Source organism: Dermacentor andersoni, chromosome 1 (assembly GCF_023375885.2).
Source record: "Dermacentor andersoni chromosome 1, qqDerAnde1_hic_scaffold, whole genome shotgun sequence".
Lineage (NCBI taxonomy): Eukaryota > Metazoa > Arthropoda > Arachnida > Ixodida > Ixodidae > Dermacentor > Dermacentor andersoni.
This window is the reverse complement of record NC_092814.1, coordinates 211,412,004-211,431,533: the sequence shown is the minus strand read 5'-3', so window position 1 is coordinate 211,431,533 and position 19,530 is coordinate 211,412,004. Positions and strand designations below refer to the sequence as shown.

The following is a 19,530-nucleotide window of genomic DNA, read 5'->3' as shown; positions in this document are numbered from 1 at the left end:
AGGCGGGTTTGTACACACGTGTTCAATGCTTGAATGAGTAAAGAGCAAGGCGCAATAGACCAGAAGAAAAACACAAACGACGGGACCGGCGCCAGTCCCATCGTTTGTGTCCATCTTCTGTCCTGGTCTATTGCGCCTTGCTCTTTACTCATTCAAGCATGAACCAACTAGCCCAAGCAAGAGTTTTACTTGTACGTGTTCAATACGCCACCACGACTAGCAAGTCTTCGGTCTACTATGTAGGAGTAAAGACAGTGATCACAAGTTCTTCTTTGTCAGCAACTGCCTGTCTCTCTTATTTGCCGCTATTTTGAAGAGTACTCGTGACTTCTCGTTGAAGTATGCTCCCTTTAGTTAGCCATAAGCAAAGTAAAACTATACTGCATCGGACAGAACAAGAACTTTCGAAATTTGAGTTTAATACGTGACAAGTAGTTAGTTACTCCCGTATAAAATTGTTTCCAGCGACCTCTTTCCTCCTAGAGTGCAGGGCAACGGATAGACCTATAGCAACTATGCATGCCTCTTATTTCGTCTCCGTCGGTATATACACTGCCACAGTACGAAGCCAACATCCAAAAAGGAAACGAGGCGCTGGTCCACCACATGGAGCTCTTCCACTGCGAGGCACCCGTTGACGAGATACTGCCGCCGTGGAATGGACCGTGCAACAGCCCCGACCGACCCGAGCCACTTGACCGCTGTAAGAGAGTCATCGCCGCCTGGGCCATGGGGGCTCCGGTACGTGAGCCTTCTGCGCCAAATTCGTAGTTGTAACGTAATATTATCGTTGTCCTTTGGTCCACAACAACGTTTAAAAAATGACGTTCACAGAGTGAAATGCCGCCAACTAAGGCTGTTATGTTAAATCGTGCAGATCCTATTCTGTTATTTGTTGAAAAGTGGCGTTTACAAGTAACTCCAATATACCGGAATTGTTGAGGCAACTCGTACCCATAAATGCCACGAAAGAGATTCGCTGACCTGATCTATTCTGTGTGCGTGTTCGTGTGTATGTGCGCGTGTTCTTGTGCGTGTGTGTGTGTGTGTGTGTGTGTGCGTGTGATGCACGCACATGTGACATTTGCAACACTGTATGGAAGTCCTAATTTTCATTTCTGTATAGAAAACCAGGCCGTACGCAAACCGTGCTAAATTTTATTACCGCGCCTTGAAACATGGCACGGTGTCACAGTTACAATTAACTACTGTGATTAACAGAACATATCGCATAGATGATAAAGAAGAATTAGTACCTCATGGGAGTTCTCCTTGTTGGGCTGGTTAGCGATGCGTAGCTATGAGAAGAGGAGCGCAAATTAACAACACACAAAAGAAGCAGACAGGACGAGCGCCCTGTCTCCTTCCTCAGTATGTTGTTAATTAGCGCCCCTTTTCTAAATGGTACCTCATACACGGCACTGTCAGACCGACCAAGCGTGAAGCGTTAGAAAAACTGAATTTTGGATGTAGATGATCAGAGCTGAACGACATTGGCTTAGCTCAAAGGGTGTCGGTAACATAGTACTCATTTCGAAAGACCTGCAACGAACAGCTCCGTATGCATTTTCAGCAGCGCATGTTGTATGTAATGTGACCACTAGCTATTACGCTCATGAGCTTTCATTCCGGCGAGGAATAAAACATTTTGATGGAAAGAAAACAAAAACGGCAATTCAGAGTGCTGATCATTCACGCACTTTACACTTGTTGTTTTGAAACGCTAAAGCATGGACGAAGCGATACACAGGCGCGCCGCCGTAAGCGCACGACAGCAAAAAATAACGACTTGCGAGAGAACGAACGCTGCCCATTGGCAAGTCCAAGCGTGCCGACATAATCAAGCTGAGGGGGGGGGGGGAAGGGGGGGTCATGGTGCAATCACGTGAAACGCATGTCATCGGGTGTGTCAGCTCGTTATTTGCACTTTCAAAGGAGCGATAGGCCCATTGTTCCTCTGAGAGCGATAAATTCTGCATTTATCAGGAGTCCCAGTATGTATGTGTACGTAATAAACTTCTGTATACGAAAGTCACTGGTAAATCGAGAACGCTCAGCATCACAACAATCATGTGCTCTGGAAACACTCCACGTATTTTGAGAACGTAACCATGTCGCTAAACGTGGACGGTAAAACTCTGGTTTTCTGTCGTTCATAATTACCGCGAGCTTTGTAAGGCCTACTACGTGCCATGCTTGATGCCTGCGAACACTTCGCAGCCGCTGGCGTACCCAGAGGAGGCCGGCCTTTCGACCGGTGGGAGCGACTACTCGCCCTACGTGATGCTCGAGGTCCACTACAACAACCCTGCACAGCGCAATGACTACGTGGACAGCTCTGGCATCACTATCTACTACACTGGAGAGCTGCGTCCCTTCGACGTGGGCATCCTCGAGATCGGCCTCGAGTACACAGACAAGATGGCCATCCCACCCCAGAAGCAAGGATTCCACCTGACAGGCTACTGTATCTCGGAATGCACGCGTGTGGTGCGCAGAGGCAACCTTACGTTTTTTTTCAACGGGGAACGAGAACGCGTCTTCTGTTGCCCGTGCATGGGAGAAAAGCGCTTGTTCTACCGCTCTTCTTTCGACTTTCTTATAGTGCACGCAGAACGACAGGGACACAGAAAGGAACATTAGACAAACGCAGAGGGCATTGTGTTTGTCTAATGTGTCTTTCTGTGTCGCTGTCGTTCTGTCTGCGCAATAAGAAAGTAGATGTCCTAGCAACAAGCTCATGTAGCTGCCCTCATCTCCTTCCGAGCTGGTGCTCACGTGCACACGCAAGAGTCCAGCAGTAATTGAGGCGACGCCCGGAGAGCTCTCTCATCTGTTTCAAAATAAAGTAGCACAATTACGAGGCGTGATCTGACGCTCGAGACTGAGCGGACGATGTTTTGTCTCGGAGGGATACACTGCGCAGAAACATGCGCATCACTCGCATAAGTTGTTGATACCAGTGGTAGCTTTCACTCTAATGCCACGTTATTTAGTGCGTACGCACTCTTCGTAGTCGATGCGACACGTTCCACCCAGATTGCAAGATAACATCACAAAGAACAAGCGCTTTGTCCGTGCGCTCTTTGTGGTGGCGCTTTATAAGCAGAGTAGAGCGTGTTACACCGATCATGGCACAACCATTCGCATGTTCTCAGCAAGATCCTAAGCAGGGTTGTGCGATGGTTAACGAGTCGCGCCTCTGCACCACCTATAGACTCCTGCAGGTGGTGCAGAGGCGCGAGTAGTCCTTAAGCGGTAAGCTTATCATGGCACTGACTGCGAGTGTTACTGACAGTAAGCCAACCGAATTCCATGCCTTTCAGCAAGTATAGGCAATCTGATGTTCTCTGAAAAAGGCGTGAATGGTGTGCCAACTATCCCACGACCAATATGGTGTATCGCGCAAAGAAGAAAGTCAGTATAGTTTACGGTACTGGCGGACGAAATCTGCCGCGCAGCCAGCACAGAAGAGGAACAGAGTACACAGAACATAACAAGCTCGATCGCCTCCTGCCAAATTATAACACTAATACAGTTTCAGAAATTATTCACGCGGGTCGATGATCCGCAATATATTGCGTTTCCAGCGCAGGGAGTTGCAGCGGCCACAGTATCCATTAATTTTTACAACCGGCTGATGAGAAATACTACACAGAGAGTAAGCTGCTAAATGCACGGGTATAAATCTTGTTTGCGCGTGTTTACTGTCAGCCTGAACTAACAATTAGGTAATGAACAAACTAGCCCAGCTCCAAGTTCTGCTAATGCAGTATTCTATGGAGCGATACAACCATTTTACGCAACTGCTCTCACTCAAAGCAAAACTCTTTTGTAATGCGTGTTTGTTGCGAGATCAGCGTGTCAGCCGAAGTACGACGGGACCCTACTTGATCAGCCACGCTCGATGAGAGTCCGCAAACATTTCTTAATGGCACTAAAAGGAAAAAGAAGTGTTAATCTGTGTTGGTAAATTACCCGTTTATAATACCAAAAAAATAAGAAAAGCCACTCTTACCGCGAGAAGACGCTTGCTAAACAAGAATGAAAGACGGGCTAGTGCGGACCTCGAAGTTCCCGCACTAGCCCACCCTGGCGTCATTAATTCTGACGGCGTCTTATCGAGCTTAGTTTGTTAAAAACGGACTTCCACGGTTTTTTTTATTTTTTTAAGTAAGCCGAAGACTGAACTTAGCCAACATTTAAGAACATTTACAAACCACGACGTCCCAAATACAAAAAGATGCCTTGAAATTTGTGAGGTCACAGTAATTAACGTACCAGCGCAGAGATTTCGGCGCGAAATTCAACAGGTGAAACTTTTACCATCACTTTTTTTTTCTAATAATCCACCTGTTACCGCGACATCAACAAAAATGGCGTTTTTTAAATAATACTTTATAACTCTAAACTAATTTAGTGTTTCTTCTTTAGTATCCCGTTAGATACAGAGAATGCTGTGGGCAAGCATTTCTTTCTTGAAGGCCTCATGCCGGGTACCGGCTCTGCTTGTGCCCATCTGTAACGCCCTCTGCGCGGGTTGGTCCGCAGGCTTTGCCCAACTCCGGCATCACACTGGTGGCCGCCCAGCTGCACACGCACTTAACCGGCGAGCGTGTCTGGGTGCGCCATGTTCGCGGAGGCGCCGAACTGCCCGAGATGGCTCGTGACGACCACTTCAGCACGCACTTCCAGGAGATCAGGCTGCTCAAGAGGAGGCTACAGCTCATGCCGGTAAAAATAAGAGAGCACTTGACATCACTGACCGACAATACACGTGTTGGTATGTTAAACCTATCAGCACAGGTACCCGATACGAGCAAAAATGAAGCAGAAAACCTAGAAAACAGCCTTTTTATGAAGGTATATTCCTTGCCAGATTTGAGGAGAAATTCAATGTGCCATTTTCTCACAAAGGCCTCTTTGCACGCTGTGGCACAAAACTACAAGTAAAATTAATGTACTTTGTGGCATTTCGGAAACGGATCTCTTAACTCTGTAATATGGAAACGTTTCATAGTGTCAGCGCTCTGGAGCTCGAACTTATACTGTTACAAGCGGCTACGCCGACTAAGAGCTACATTTTGCGCCTCATTGAAGAAAGATACATTCTGCAATCGCCGGTAAAAAATCCTTTTCCGTTTGTCCAACGTGGTGCTTTCAAATCTCTATGCGTATCCTGCCTGCTCGAACAAGCACGGATCACCAGTAACTTGTAAGATACACCTCAGAGATATATTTTTAATTAAATATGCGGCTCTGATACTACGTTTGACATCCTGTATGAAGACGTTTTACCTCTTTTTTTCTGCTACGCAGGGCGACGCCTTGGTTATCACGTGCAGTTACAACACGGTTGACAGGGCAAACGTCACATTGGTAAGTTTCACGCGGATGTAGTTAGGAAAAGCTATATGATGTGACGTGCTCATGACAAATATACTTATGTGTGATGAATATGACATACATATGGCATTTGTGTCACTACGTAACTTGAGCTGTTTGACAAAAGCTCACCGAATGTTTGAAGGACATCGCAAGGACATGGACGGAAACAGATGCGCCGTCACTGTCATCTGGGCCTGTGGCTTTCCTATGGAAACGCCGTGGGGTTAAAGCTTGCAGAAGAGAGCCTTTCACAAAAAGGAAGGAAAGAAAAACTTAATGCTGTAGCCATCCATGAACACAAGCGTTTCCGGCCAAAAAACAACTTAGCACATTCTGAAGTTAGCAAAATTCTCTTTCTGGGTAGTCGGATCCAAGACTTCGTATCATTAGAAGCTTAAGCAAAATGAATGGTTCCGACAGTCTAACATCTCTCTTCACAGATTTTACGTTTTTCATATAACAGTCGTTCGTTTAGCAAACTCTGCCACTGCATTGCTTGAAATACATCAACAAGAGCCGCTCGCCGCAGCTGCCGCCATGTCGCATCGTGGCGTCATATATTGGGAAAATTCTATAAAAGTCACTGCTGTTCCGTTTTAACCCGTTTGGCCAATCCTAAGGAGCAGTTTCTTTTCTTTTTTTATCTCCCTCGCTTAAAGCGGGAAAGTCGGAAGCTTGCGGCTCAAAGTTTAAACCAATGCTCTAGTAGAGCTCCCTAAACCAATACCAAGGGCCGACGACATTTAAGCCACTCCCCTCCCTCCCTCAGTTTCCGTTCAGAAAAGAAGGTACTGAGAGGAGGGAGGGGTAAGTGGCTGGAGCTACAGTATTAATTTCCGTTACGGTTACACCTTCGTGCCATACCACCCTTTCCAGTGGGCGAACAGAAGCTCCCCAAACTGCTGCAAGAGAGCTTTCGCGAGAGTCCACGCCAATTTCCGCGGCGTCACTGAAGCTAGGACGAGGCCTCGTATGAGAACTTTTCGAGTTGTTTCGATTGTTCTTGTTCACCCACTGGGAAGCACCAATTATCACACCTAGTAAAATCCACTGCAGCCGCAGGAAACCGGATGTCCCGATCTGGTTAACCTGCGTGCATTTCCTTTAACTTATCTATCTATCTATCTATCTATCTATCTATCTATCTATCTATCTATCTATCTATCTATCTATCTATCTATCTATCTATCTATCTATCTATCTATCTATCTATCTATATATATATATATATATATATATATATATATATATATATATATCTGCGAGCTTGGTGGCGTTCTGCAAACTTTCATTTCACTAAAATTTGCATATTGTCGCCTCTTATTTCACGGAGACAAGAATACAAACACAGACACTCAGTGCATGGTGAACAGCGGGAACAACTTAGTGTTTGCTATACATAGGACACATTATGCTAGTATAATGCCTTGCGCTTTATGGCATTGAGAGCAACTCTAGACGCTGAATTCAAAGTGTTACAAAACCTGGTTAAACTCCACGGGCTACGACGCAGTGCCAATGCCATTAAATGCGTTTGAATTAGTTCCTGCATGCACTTTTAGTTTTCTTCCATTGACGCTTGTTCTCTATCTGCGCTTGTTTTGCAGGGTGGCTTCGGTATTCGCGAGGAGATGTGTGTGTCGTACATCCACTACTTTCCCAAGACGGACTTGGAAGTCTGCAAGAGCTCAATAGAAACCAGCTTTCTACAGGCGTACTTCAAGTATATGAACCTGTGAGTATATGCCACACCTTATTTCTCGAGTATAGAGTATTGAAAGCGTACTCCTAGTTCTTATTGCGTGCTCTGTCATGTCTGCTGTATTTATATGGTGCAGGCCTACGCATCTCTTTTTTAAAGCCTTAAATAACGAACGTGTCCTCTGTGAGGTGCGGCTCTCCCTTCACGCTCGCAAACAAACGCTCACGTGCAGCGCCATCCGCGAACTCGCTCATCATGTCCTCTTCTGAATCACCATTCTCTTTCCCGAGGAGATAATCAACAATGTTTTGTATGAGCTTCGCTTTCCTTAATGTTAAAAATTAAAAAAAACATGAAGTGACGAGGTAGGACCCTTTTCAATATACGTTGAGCCTTCTCTCCGTAGCAGCCACACTTCGTCAACGAAACCGTGATAATGAACACTCCACAGTGAAAATATATTACGTTCCCTCTCGCTAAACCATGAGAGGATACAACACATGCTTCTTTCGAGATTTTCCCCACCAATGGAAGACTCCTCCACAGCAAATATGTTGTCACGAGGTAGCGATGATGCAAAGTAATGAACAATGGCAGAAACTATAGTAATGAGAAGAATCGAACTCTTTATTGGGCGAAGGTGAACTTGACCCCTCAGAGGCAAAGCAACACTTGAGTCACAACGATAGCGGCGAGCATGGCCTGATGTCGCCTAATCGAATCGCACTGCTCGAGTACGTCCACTATTCGTGATCGCATGCATTTCAGAGCAGCAGGCCATGCTCGCGTCTGATCGAGAAGGTACTACATCGCGACATGTGCACAACACGATTGTGAGGCGTCCATCTCGTTATCCAAGCGACGACGACACTGGCGGAGTTTCTAATATAGCATGCGCGCGTGTTTCGAGAGAGCACTAACATGGTAGCAGTGATACTCCGGAAAAAGCGAGCACCGGTCAAAAAGTGAAACAACGGCCGAGTGGCAACGCCTGTCCCTTAAAACGCATCGTCTCGACGCGCCAACTAGAACATAAATGCAGAAACAGTAACTGTGAAATTCAAGAACAGAGCCAACAAGAAACACAAGCAAAAAGTTCGAAATCTCGTTAATATCAGTAGAACGCCTTGAGACGTACTATACCTAGACGAATTCACGCCGCCAGCGGCGACGCTGTAACTACGCTACACGGTCAGACCCGACATCTCTTCACCACTTTTCCCGCTCGTTGCATCATCTTTCTAGGAGCCGAAGTAATGAAAGAGCAGCGTCTCAGTCTGTCCGCAGTGCTGAACTGGTGGCCAAACCCAGACACTGTCGACGAGCCCATAGTTCTGGTTGGGGCACTACAAATCATAGCGTCGGTTTGTTGCTGTCACTTGGTGCGAAATCAGGCGACCTTGCCAGCTTCCAAGCCTCCCTCAAAGAACTAGGCAACGTCGTCATTGCCGTCATTGCAGGTGACATCAGGCAGGTTAGCGTCGAGCATTGTCGCAGCTTCTCTGCTGTAGACAAGCATGAACGGGATCATTTGTGTCGTTTCCCTTATTGCGCCCTGTTGTAGGCTAACGTCTGCGGAATGAAGGAGGGTGGCCCATCTCTTTCATACGATATCGAGGCACAGGCTCGTCCACTCTAGAGGAACAAGCCCTTGCACTCCGCGAAGCACCAGTGCAGCGAGCACGGCCACGCATCGAAGCGAACCCTGTTCACCCTGAGAGTGGACGGGTCTGAACGTGGCGAACATATCTATACCGGCAAGCGTTTTCTTCAAGCGCTCTGTGAAATCATTCGTATTGGGATGGTATAGGCGGTCGCGCTGTCGTGACTCCTTGGATAAAACGCAATATTTCTTGCATCAGCTGTGTCGTGAACGGCGCTCCCCAGTCCGCGATGAGTCATCGGGAACGTCATGCATTTCTAATAGGCATCCATGGCCTTCAGCTACGCAAATAGGGCAAGGTAGTCTGTCGCTGCCACGATCTACTAATTTCTGGATGCGGACGTTGGAAGGGCCTCATCCATTCTAAGTGACATCCTCTTCCATTATCGCGCCTTCTACCCCTCGCAACCAGTGTCATGCGCCATGTTTTTTTCCTAACTGGCGTATGCAGAGCAGCGGAGCACACAACCTCGGGAACGTCCACGTCTGTTTCTACGTCACAGCCGCGTGAACGAGGTGCCAACGTCGGGGCAAATTCCAAAGCCGCCTTATCAGCCTCCAAAAGTTATCCCACGAAACCACGGGCAATTATTAAGAGGCCTTCTAGTGTGCCAGTGAACGCCGGTCGTGGTCCAAAGAGCGAGTCAGAGCCCAGAGTTGTCAAAACTGCACAGAATACATTCTTCAAATAAGGCAGTTACACGAACACATGCACACTTCTACTAGGCACATCACAATGCAATTCAGATCGGTATTAAATATAAAACTCTGGAAAATAACTAACGACAAGCGCTAAAAGTTCGACACGTACAGTACAGAATGAATAGGAGCACCAAGTGGCCACTCGTATTCACCCGTGATGATCGTGAGCCAGACGTCTTCGGCGATGCTCGAGGCAAATATCGAAGGAGGAACTTTTTCTGGTAATTCAGATGCTCGAGAAACTCGTCGGCGAGCTTGCGGGGGCATCCCCTTCTTCTGAAGACGGTCGGTCTATGCGTCACATGTTTTCACCGACGCGTTCTGATCCCCTTCGGATTCCAGCACGGCGTTTCTATCACCTCCGCCAGCGTTTCTCGAGCTTCCTGACGGAGTCGTGCTCCCATAGCATGGACAAAGCCTAAGAATCCTCTAGACGTTTCTCGCGTTTTCGGTCGCGGCCACAGACACCTTCGAGGAGGGTGCTGATTCATCCGTTTGCGTACGCTCGGGCTGTCGCCGTCGCCTCTCGATGTCGAGGTCTGAAAGGGTGTTTCAGGACGCACCCTCTGTCTCTCCTCTCCTTCGCGTATCTTGTTGAAGTTTCTAGTCGCCCTTGAGCGCGTCGGTTGCCTGTGGAGTATGCGCTCTCTCCCTCTGTCGAAGCTGTCGCGGGGCCGACGTACTCCTTTGCTGGCTTGGGTTTGGGCGATACGCGGCGCGCGCTTTGATTGCGCGCACTTTTGTGACAAGGATGTTTAGTTCATCACATTTCTTAGAACGGTTATTTCGACTGGGCTTAGAAATCTAGGCGCTCGCATTGTCGGGATCATCTGTATTCAAAAGTATGGGCAAGTTTTAACGTAGTGCGCACCGTAAGCAGAAGGGCACAGCCAGTAATGTCTGTGTTGAATTCTTCGAAACGTACAGGCAAATGTGCGAATCCAAGGCGTCGTGCATTTAACACGTCATGGAGAGCTCACAAGACCTCGTCCTCTGATTCCGAGGACACAATAAGAAAACATCTCTCCAATTAAGTCGCATCTAAACAGAAGCTATATTGAATAGAATTCCAGATAAAGACAACATAATTTCTATAATGGCTTTTGTGAGGAATAAGTGGCCGGGTTCAGTTCTAAATCTAATAGAAGCATGTTGTTTATGAGGCGAAATGAAGACGCTACATGCCGAAATGCTCCATGTGGTGAAGACGCATTTCCTTCCAAGTATTCAGTGAAACCATGAAAGCTCAGAGTCGACGCGAAGCAAGACCCAAGGCCCTGGGCAAGACTTACGGGTCCCTCCAGGAGGTGGTCTACACAGATGCAGCCGCATACCGTGGCAGATGAGCCAAAGCCGTCGTGGTGACGACAAAGACAGATTTCCTCGTCAGCGCCACCATACCAGATGCAACAACACAGGAAGCAGAGGAACTAGCCGTTACATTAACCCTCACACAGACTATGACAACAATTATTATAACTGATTCACAAGAAGTGTGCAGGAGCTTTACGTCGGGCTGGGTGGCACCAACGACTCAACGCCTACTAACAGCCAAGCTGCCAGAAAGAAATGTTAAAATAGTGCGGACGCCCGCTCATGCCTCCCTGTAGGGCAACGAACTCGCCCACTACAAAGCCCGAGAAATTATCTGCCAGGCCCCGGAGGACACAGAAGAGCTCACTAGACTGACAACATACCAAGAAATCACTCAACACTACAGACTCAACCGCAGAGCACTCCCACCACCGAATTTACAGGTCACGAAGGCTGAAGAGCCAAGACTCAGATTGTTGCAAACCAACACGTTCCCACACCCAAGGAGGTTTCATCTCATGTTCCCCACTCAATATGACGAACAATGTAAATAGTGCGAACAGCTAGGAACCCTCCGGCACATTGTGATAGGTTGCAAGCAAATTCCGGACTTGCCTCCTCTACGCCCTACGCCTCCTTCCCAAGAGCAGTGGGAGGCGCTGCTGTCCAGCTCCTGCCTCTCGGATCAGATCATGTTGGTCGAGAGGGTGGTCGCAACCAAGAGGGCACATGGATTCCCGTGAACAGGGAACCACTCCTGCAAATCAAGCCATCCTTACGCTCATTAAAGATGTTTTCTCCCTCCCTCTCTCTCTGAGTCGGCGCGTTGTTCCTCGGTGGACGTAGCAACTGCCGATCGGCCAGGTAAAGGCGTCCTCTTCTAGCTCGCTTTTCGGCGGTGGGTCTAACGGGAGCCTTTCACAATCAGGGGGCTCCCGAGTGTTTCCTTCCGGACTTATAGGCCTTTTTTTTTCACGAGGGTGCACCGCCATCATGGGAAAGTGGCGCCACATAGCGTCGGGCCAGATTCGGCCGCCGTCCTGGAGTGTGCCGCCAGGTGAAGCCGCGCTTGGCATTGTACGAATAGCTGTTCGCCGCGCGGCACTTGCACAATTTGTTGGCGCAATTTTATTTATTTATTTATTTATTAACAATTTTTACATGCACTATCATACAAGGGTTTATTGGCCAGTTTCTTGAACTGAATTCTGGGGCTTTACGTGCCAAAACCACGATTTGATTTCGAGACACGCCGTAGTGGGGCACTCCGGATTAATGTTGACCACCAAGGGATCCTTAATCTGCCTTCAGTGCACGGGACACGAGCGTTTTTTTTTTTCATTTCGCCCCTATCGAAATGCGGCCGCCGCGGCCGGGATTTGATCCCGCGACCTCGTGCTTAGCAGCGCAACACCATAGTCGCTAAGCCACCGGGTCAGTTTCTTGCTCCTGCGCTAACGTACTACATGTGACGCCTGTGGCGAAAAGGATCGTCCGCCGCCATGGTTCTGAGTGGCGCTGTCTAACACTAATACAAACAGGCGGCCATGATAGCAGAGCAGCAGCTTCCAGGTTTGTTCTATGCAGATGACATTGTGTTGCTTGCCAAACGGCAAAGTGATATGCAACGTCTGGCTAACATCTGTGGACAGGAAGGTGAGAATTTAGGATTTAAGTTTAGCGTTAAAATAAGTCCTCTCATGGTATTCAATGAAAACAGCGAACACTCAGTGTCACTGCAGGACCAGGAAATACCTCGGGTAAAAGAATGCAAATACATCGGTGTAAGGATAAACGAGGGCAATAGATATGTGGAAACACAGGAAGAACAATTAGTAGCAAAAGGGAAGAGAAATGCGGCCATAATGAAACCCAGACCACTATGAGGATGCAATAAGTACGAGATGCTCCGGAGGATGTAGAAAGATACAATGGTTCTATAACTCAGATTTGGAAATGCGGTTGTTTGCTTGAAGTCAGAAGTACAAACAGGACTCGATGGGAATCAAAGGTCAGCGGAGCCCCTCGCATTGGGCGTTCACGGGAAGACTGCAAATGAAGCTGTGCAAGGTGATATGGGCTGTACAAGTTTTGAAGTGACGAAAACTCAGAGTAAAATTGCTTTCAAAGAAGGACTGAAGAATATGAAAGAAAGTAATTTTTAAGTATTTCTACAAAGACCTGAAAAAGAAATCTAATTTTATCGCGGTTGACGTACGCTACCTGCAGGGAAGGTGCTCCAGGGGTCGCATCATGTGCAACGGTTAGGCTATAATACTGTCCCATTTCAGAGCCAACCAATGCATCTCACTTCCTTTCCAAAACATTTTATGCCCTTTGTCCTGAGTGTTGCTCCCCCTGCGTTATACCCAGAATCGCTCAGCCGGCTTGTCTCATGATTTGGCGGAGTACCCGCCGCGGTTTCTCAGTGGCTATGGTGTTGGGCTGCTGAGCACGAGGTCGCGGGATCGAATCCCGGCCACGGCGGCCTCATTTCGATGGGGGCGAAATGCGAAAACACCCGTGTACTTAGATTTAGGTGCACGTTAAGGAACCCCAGGTGGTCAAAATTTCCGGAGTCCTCCACTACGGCGTGCCTCATAATCAGAAAGTGGTTTTGGCACGTAAAACCCCATAATTTAATTTTTTTTAATTTGACGGAGTGGAACAGAGTGAAGACAATCGTACGCAGTTATGCAGGTGGTAATGGGATGCTTTCCTTTTCAGCTGCGAAATTCGTGCATTCTTTCGCGGCTACTGCGGCCGATGAGTGAATTTTTTTGTGAGCTTCTCTTTTCTCTCAGTGGTTCCCTCATTAGAAAATAAAGAAATGGCTCTGCGCGAATGCACCATCAGAGGCAACCACGCGAACAAAAGATATGCATCTGTTTTTTGGATCGTTGTATGCCTACAACCTTGCATGACGTTGTTCCGCGCAGCTACCACGACGCACCCACGAGCGACCAGAAAGGCATCAGCGACAACTACAAATCGATCCCGTGGAACCGCCACAACGTGCTTCTGCTCGACCGGCTTTACCAGACGATGCCGCTCTCGATGCAATGCAACAAGTCATCAGGGGACAGGTTTCCCGTAAGCCAACATGCCACTGGCTCGTATAGTCAGCGAGTGTCTGAACGTCGTTTCTGCCTGCATTGTATATGCCTTAGTAGGAGCGACTACCACTGGCAGTAGGGGGTGTTAGACATACACGGGGGGACCCATTGTTAGGGCCGGTCAAGCATACAGTATAGCGCAATATACGTACAAAGAAGTTTGGATTTTGGTGTGCACCAAGCTGCATGGGGACGCTGTTTATAAAATGTCCTAATACCGGAGTTTAGGGGGGCGCCAAATAGAACTCGCTCGGATATAAGAGCATTTTCAGACCACCCCTGACTGTGGCGCTAGTATGACGCGGTGTCTATGCTGTGACAAAGCATAAATCTGCAAGAGCCAAAATAATTGGACTAGCCGAAGCTCCTTATGCACGAAATTTCATGTCTTCGCCCCTCTTCCCTCAACCCCTGATACCTTTAGGCGACTGTATTGGCACCACCATTTACAAGTCATTATAGCCGGGCAGATGTCATTGAAGGAGGTATACTACCTGGGCTTGTGTTGTCGATTCTCCTAACTGTCACACTTGTTCCGCCCAATCAAGTTTTACAAAATGCGGTTCATTGCAAGAAACATATTTTGCCAGCATTGTTTTGAGAAATTGCGATGTCTGATCGGACATATATAGAAAACCAAATCTGTTTAGAATTTTGTTTTCAAAAGAAAAAAAAACGGGGGGGGGGATCGAAATGGTCAACCAAGTGTCGACGCTAAAGGAGACTAGGTAGCCGCACAATTGACATATTTATGACAGGGAACGCGCGAGCGCGCCGCAAACGCCGTCGTCGGCCGCATGTTGCGCCGTCCTACGGCGAGATGAGAGAACAAAAGAAGAAGAGGACACCATTCTGTATTGTGCTTGCAACTCGAACCAATCGCCTTTTTACAGCGGAGCTCTATATGGCTAGGGTTCTATGCATTTCTGTTCTCCATTCAACACTCAACTAACCTCGATCAACGCAAAACTTAAGGTCAGACCATACGCACGCTTGCCAGTCTGCACTCATTCCTGGCCGCTCCTGGTTAGTCGCCTTGGTAGACTTCCCTTCGTATTGAGCGATTGATAGCGCTTCAAAATGCGCAAGTTGGATGTGGCTGCTGTCCGGCGGCCAAGCTGGTACAAAACATAGCCGGTCCACACCACGGAGCACGGTCAGACTGGAGCATTTGAGCGCGAGCGCGTACTCAAGCCCTATCGTGCTCAAAGGAAACGCTGCGCATACACACTACAGTTGCGTGTAGCTGCGGTCTGCTATGTAGCGTACATACTGCGTCCGCCGCGAGGTGGCGCCCTGCGTTTCGCTGAGGACAACCACGTTTGGCGCGTCGTAGGCGCCAAAGTCTGAAGTAGTGGCGTCTACGTGATTATCCAAAATTAAATTTGAACTGCGCCCCGCGGTGACGTTCAGTAGGCGGAGCATTGTGGGCGCACTCAACGCCTCCAAGATGGCACAAGGCCGGTTCACTTCGATCTATGATCCGCAATAATAATGCGTCCATATGGCGCGGCATTGTCTTTGCTGTCGGTGAAACTTTGACGAATCATGAATAAATTATACGTACGGATAACAACGCAATATTATTATGCATATGAACGCCTAGTTTCTCTACATCTTATTTTTGTGGTCTCTCCTACGCCAACAACATTATTAACCTAATAGCCTCATTCACCAATGAATGACACTTGGCGAGTCAAGCCTGCTTCTTGCGCTAGACTTTCGCTTTCCACTTTGAGCCTTCGTTATCCGGAACGTTTGACGTTCGTCGACGTGTCGCAGATAGACACGCTGTATCGACAAGCCAGTAATTTTTCCGAAGGTCTTCATATTACATCCAATCTGATAGCATAAACACACATAGATAGCTTATATACCAGTCAAATTCTTTCTCGAATTCGACTTACGAGAAAGCATTAGCTTGGGGGTTCCTATATAGATACGTGGGAACGGAGAAATCGCTTTATTCGGCAACAACTGCACCACATGTGATGACGTTTGCTGCATATAAAAGAAAAACTTAAAATCTAGTGAATGTTGCAAAGAAATTTCTTATTTACACCAGCGATTTTTTATAAGCATTGTTGAAAATCACAAATTTTCGGAAAATAAACTATCAATTTACAGTTTTGTAACTGCGCAATGAAAAATTATATTGGATTTCTGTAAACTGCATCTCATGGTGCATCTCAAACGGACAACCATGATGTATCGCCACACCGCTTTAAATTATTCTACTAATTTGTGAGTAGGGGATTACTTTACAACAAATTCACGTAAGCTGTAAATTTATAAAACGAACTTATCTGCTTCAGATCGCCTCACCGGTGTAGTTTACATAACTGCGATTTCCATTTTTATGTAAAGTTGCGCATTTCTAAACATTGTGCTCCAATTGGTTTGTTCGTTTTTATTTATTTTTTAAGCCACCAATCTTACGGAATTTTTGTAAAATTATCCGTGGCCTAAATAAACATTCTGCTTCCTACCGTCACGAGAATTTGCCTCATCTCTTAAGTGCCACAAATATCCTTCAAATCTGTCAAGAGCTTACTTCATAAAAGCATTTATTCGTTTTACACGTACTTGAATAGGCGCAACTGGTTTGACTTAAAGCTTCCTTTTAGGTATTCCGTAACGTCTCTGCGTTGTCTACTTCTTTGCATAGTTGATAATCACGCGAACTTGAGTCCGGGTATGCAGAAACAATAAAAAACAAATAGAAGTGGAAGGCGGGAAAATAGTAATGGTATATCTCTGATAACCTGGCATTAAACTCGCACGAAGATTTCTAGTGTAAGTACTTTTTTTGTGAATACAGGCCCCGATCATGCTGATGGCCATGAAATAGCGAGGATGGCAGGGTACCACGGGGTCACAGCATAAGCCTGCGCGCTCTCGCCTCCTTTCCTCTTTCATTCCACCATCGGGATGATATTACGAACACTGTCAAATACCAACACTTCGCCAGCCCTGACTGGCTATAATGAACGTCAGCTCTCCCCTTGATTGGCTAAAATAATGGTCGAATTCGACAAAATGGCGGAATTCAACTTTACGCAGAATGGTCCGGAATACTACTTCTGATGGGTCGAACAAGATGCGTGAAAAAGCACACTTGCAGAATTTCGTGGGCCCCCCTCTACCGGACGCCGACTCTGTGCAAGGCAGTCGCCACCAGGATAAGCTCGTTATTTGCCAGGCGGTGACAGTATGGTCTGCCGCTTAGCGCGAGGAGTCAGTTTCAATTTCCCGTTGGGGACGCCGTGTTTAGGCGGATGAGTGGAAGTGCAAAATGTCAAAACACGTGCCGTTAGCCGATGTTTTTGAGCACACATGCGAGCTCCAAATTGACCAACGTAGCCTGGAGTACCGCATTAGAATGGCCTGGCTCGTTGACCACGAGGGCCCAGATCACAATGCGTGATTATACCGAAGCATTAACGAATACCCTCGTGACGTCTGTCCAGTGCATCATTGCCTATTCCAGCGCGTGCTGCACCAGTGTGCCTTATAACCACACATATTCTTTGCATTCCACGCGAATGCATAGCTAGCACAGCCTGTGGAAGAAAAGAGTGATGGCTAGCGCCTGACGTCGGCTTCGGTTGTACCACATGAGATAGCGCTAATGGAGCTACGTTCCAGATCTACGCTTAAACAATTAGGGGCTCAGTAGTGGCAGCCTCCAGATTGGGGTTCTTTAACGTGCATCGAAATATCAGCGCACGGACGCTTTTTTTCAATCTACGCCATCGGAATTCGGACGCGCCAGTCGGGCATCGAATGCACGACGTTATTCTGTGCAGCAAAGCTGAGCCGCCGATGGCGGGTACGTCAAAAAAAAATAAAAAAATGCGCAGCGCTGTGAGCAGTCAATATGTAGAGTGTGTCCTATAACCCAACCGCGCTCGCAGGGCAGCTGGGAAGGGATGCCGGTGACCGAGATCCTGTACCCGCTGCCTCCACCAGCCAGGAACTGCCCGGAGGGGGAAGGGCTCCCGCAGCCCGGCCACGAGTAGGGGGACTGCAGCCGCCGTGTCGCCAGGACCAGTGGCCGCAGCTACGTCAAGCCAGCCATGGGCAGCGGCGAGACCGCTTGTGCCACTGCGGCCTAGACTGCCGCTGTCCCGAGTCGGAGGCGGTGTCCCGCAGTGACATTATTTCGCCAATGGCTCGGAACGACAGAGAGCTTCGCTGTCGATCCGCACCATTGCGCAACTCAAGAAGTTCGTAAATTCTCGCTACTCAATTCGCGTAAACAGCACGACCCGCATCCGTCTAATGTTCTGAAGCCTGCGCTAATATCGGCGCACTTCGTGCGGCGCCAGCCGTGCCTGAGCGCAGAACACACATTCTCAGGCACGAAGGTTTGCATTCCAGGAAGTGAGTGTGCCGCACTACACCTGTATAAGTGTCGCAGGCAGACAGGCAGCCTCTGATGATGTTGTAGTTCTTTGTCCGCCGTTCATTGGCACGATGCTAAAGAGGAGTTGTCTGTCGGCACGGAAGTATTGATGACGGAGCGCTTTATGCTCTCCCACATATGAAAGGATGACAGAATAATGCGCGAAGGTTACATTAACCATATCAAAATATTCCTTATTTTGTCGCACTTAAAAAAGTCGAAGTGGCTATCACTCCAACTTACTTTGCAAACAAAACAACAACAAAAAATGGGGGAAAGAGAGAGAAATTGAGACCAAGATCGACCAGTGCGCAAAATTTTCATGAGCAAGAGCTTTGTAGTCGTTTAACAGAGTAATCATAAATATCCAGCTCGGGCACACATAGGTAGCGAAGATTTACGAAGAAAGGCGCAGAAGTAATATTGTGTACGTTAATTTTATTTTTAAAACAATGAGGTTAGCGCAAAGTATTAGGAAAAGACTATTTAAGTGGTATCTCGTTTCTTTGTTTTTTTTTATCGGACTTCAAAACCGAACATCGATATTTAGAAACCTAAACTAGGCCTAAAGGGTGCCGCTTTCGTAAACGCAAGGAACAAATGAACGTAGTGCACACTACTGAAGATACGTTTGATTAATTACAATAATAAAGTAAATATCGTTGCGTACACGTCTTCGCGGCCTCTCTTACTTATGTTTGCTTGTGTTCTACAAATTAGGGAAAAAATAACTCAGGAATCCCGTGGTTATTTGGTTACCTTAACTCACCAATGGAGAACAATGGTCTTGCATTGGCAATAAATATGCAGGCTACATGAACATCATCACCTGCCCGTTCTTGGAAGCCCTACAACTCTGCAATCCTTCTGCAGAAACGAACATTAACGAATTTAGCGCGAAAAAAACACGATCACAAAGAGGGGTGAATATAAAGAAAGGAGAGCACCCGTCTTGTCTTTACGACCTGCCCTCTCTGTGATAGTGTTTTTGGTGCTAAATTCATTGTTGGGCTGATTGGGGCATGCCGAAAATCAGAGAGTAATACTTCTACAGAAATTTGGCAGAGATCCTTCTCAAGATTGCAAAAACGTCTGCAATCCACAAAGGGTTTCAAACAACACTGAGCGGGGAAATTTATTACGCAAGTTGTAAAACTAATATGCGATTAACAGGCTGCCACAACATTTCTTTTAATGGTTGCCTAGGTAGTGAAGCTGCAGACAAGCTTGTATACAG

The 19,530-nt window shown here is 47.3% G+C and overlaps 1 protein-coding gene across 1 annotated transcript in view; it reads left to right on the top strand.

Moving 5' to 3' along the window:
• The window catches only part of LOC126547031 (dopamine beta-hydroxylase-like), a 56,494-nt gene extending 37,532 nt beyond the window's left edge, over positions 1–18,962 (top strand). The window contains exons 6-12 of the mRNA XM_050194851.3: positions 562–741; positions 2,221–2,490; positions 4,552–4,734; positions 5,320–5,379; positions 6,996–7,123; positions 13,709–13,862; positions 17,803–18,962. Coding sequence (XP_050050808.1) covers positions 562–741; positions 2,221–2,490; positions 4,552–4,734; positions 5,320–5,379; positions 6,996–7,123; positions 13,709–13,862; positions 17,803–17,907 — 1,080 coding nt within the window. The 3' untranslated portion in view covers positions 17,908–18,962. The remainder of the gene's footprint in view (positions 1–561; positions 742–2,220; positions 2,491–4,551; positions 4,735–5,319; positions 5,380–6,995; positions 7,124–13,708; positions 13,863–17,802) is intronic.
• The last annotated feature ends 568 nt before the right edge of the window (positions 18,963–19,530 follow it).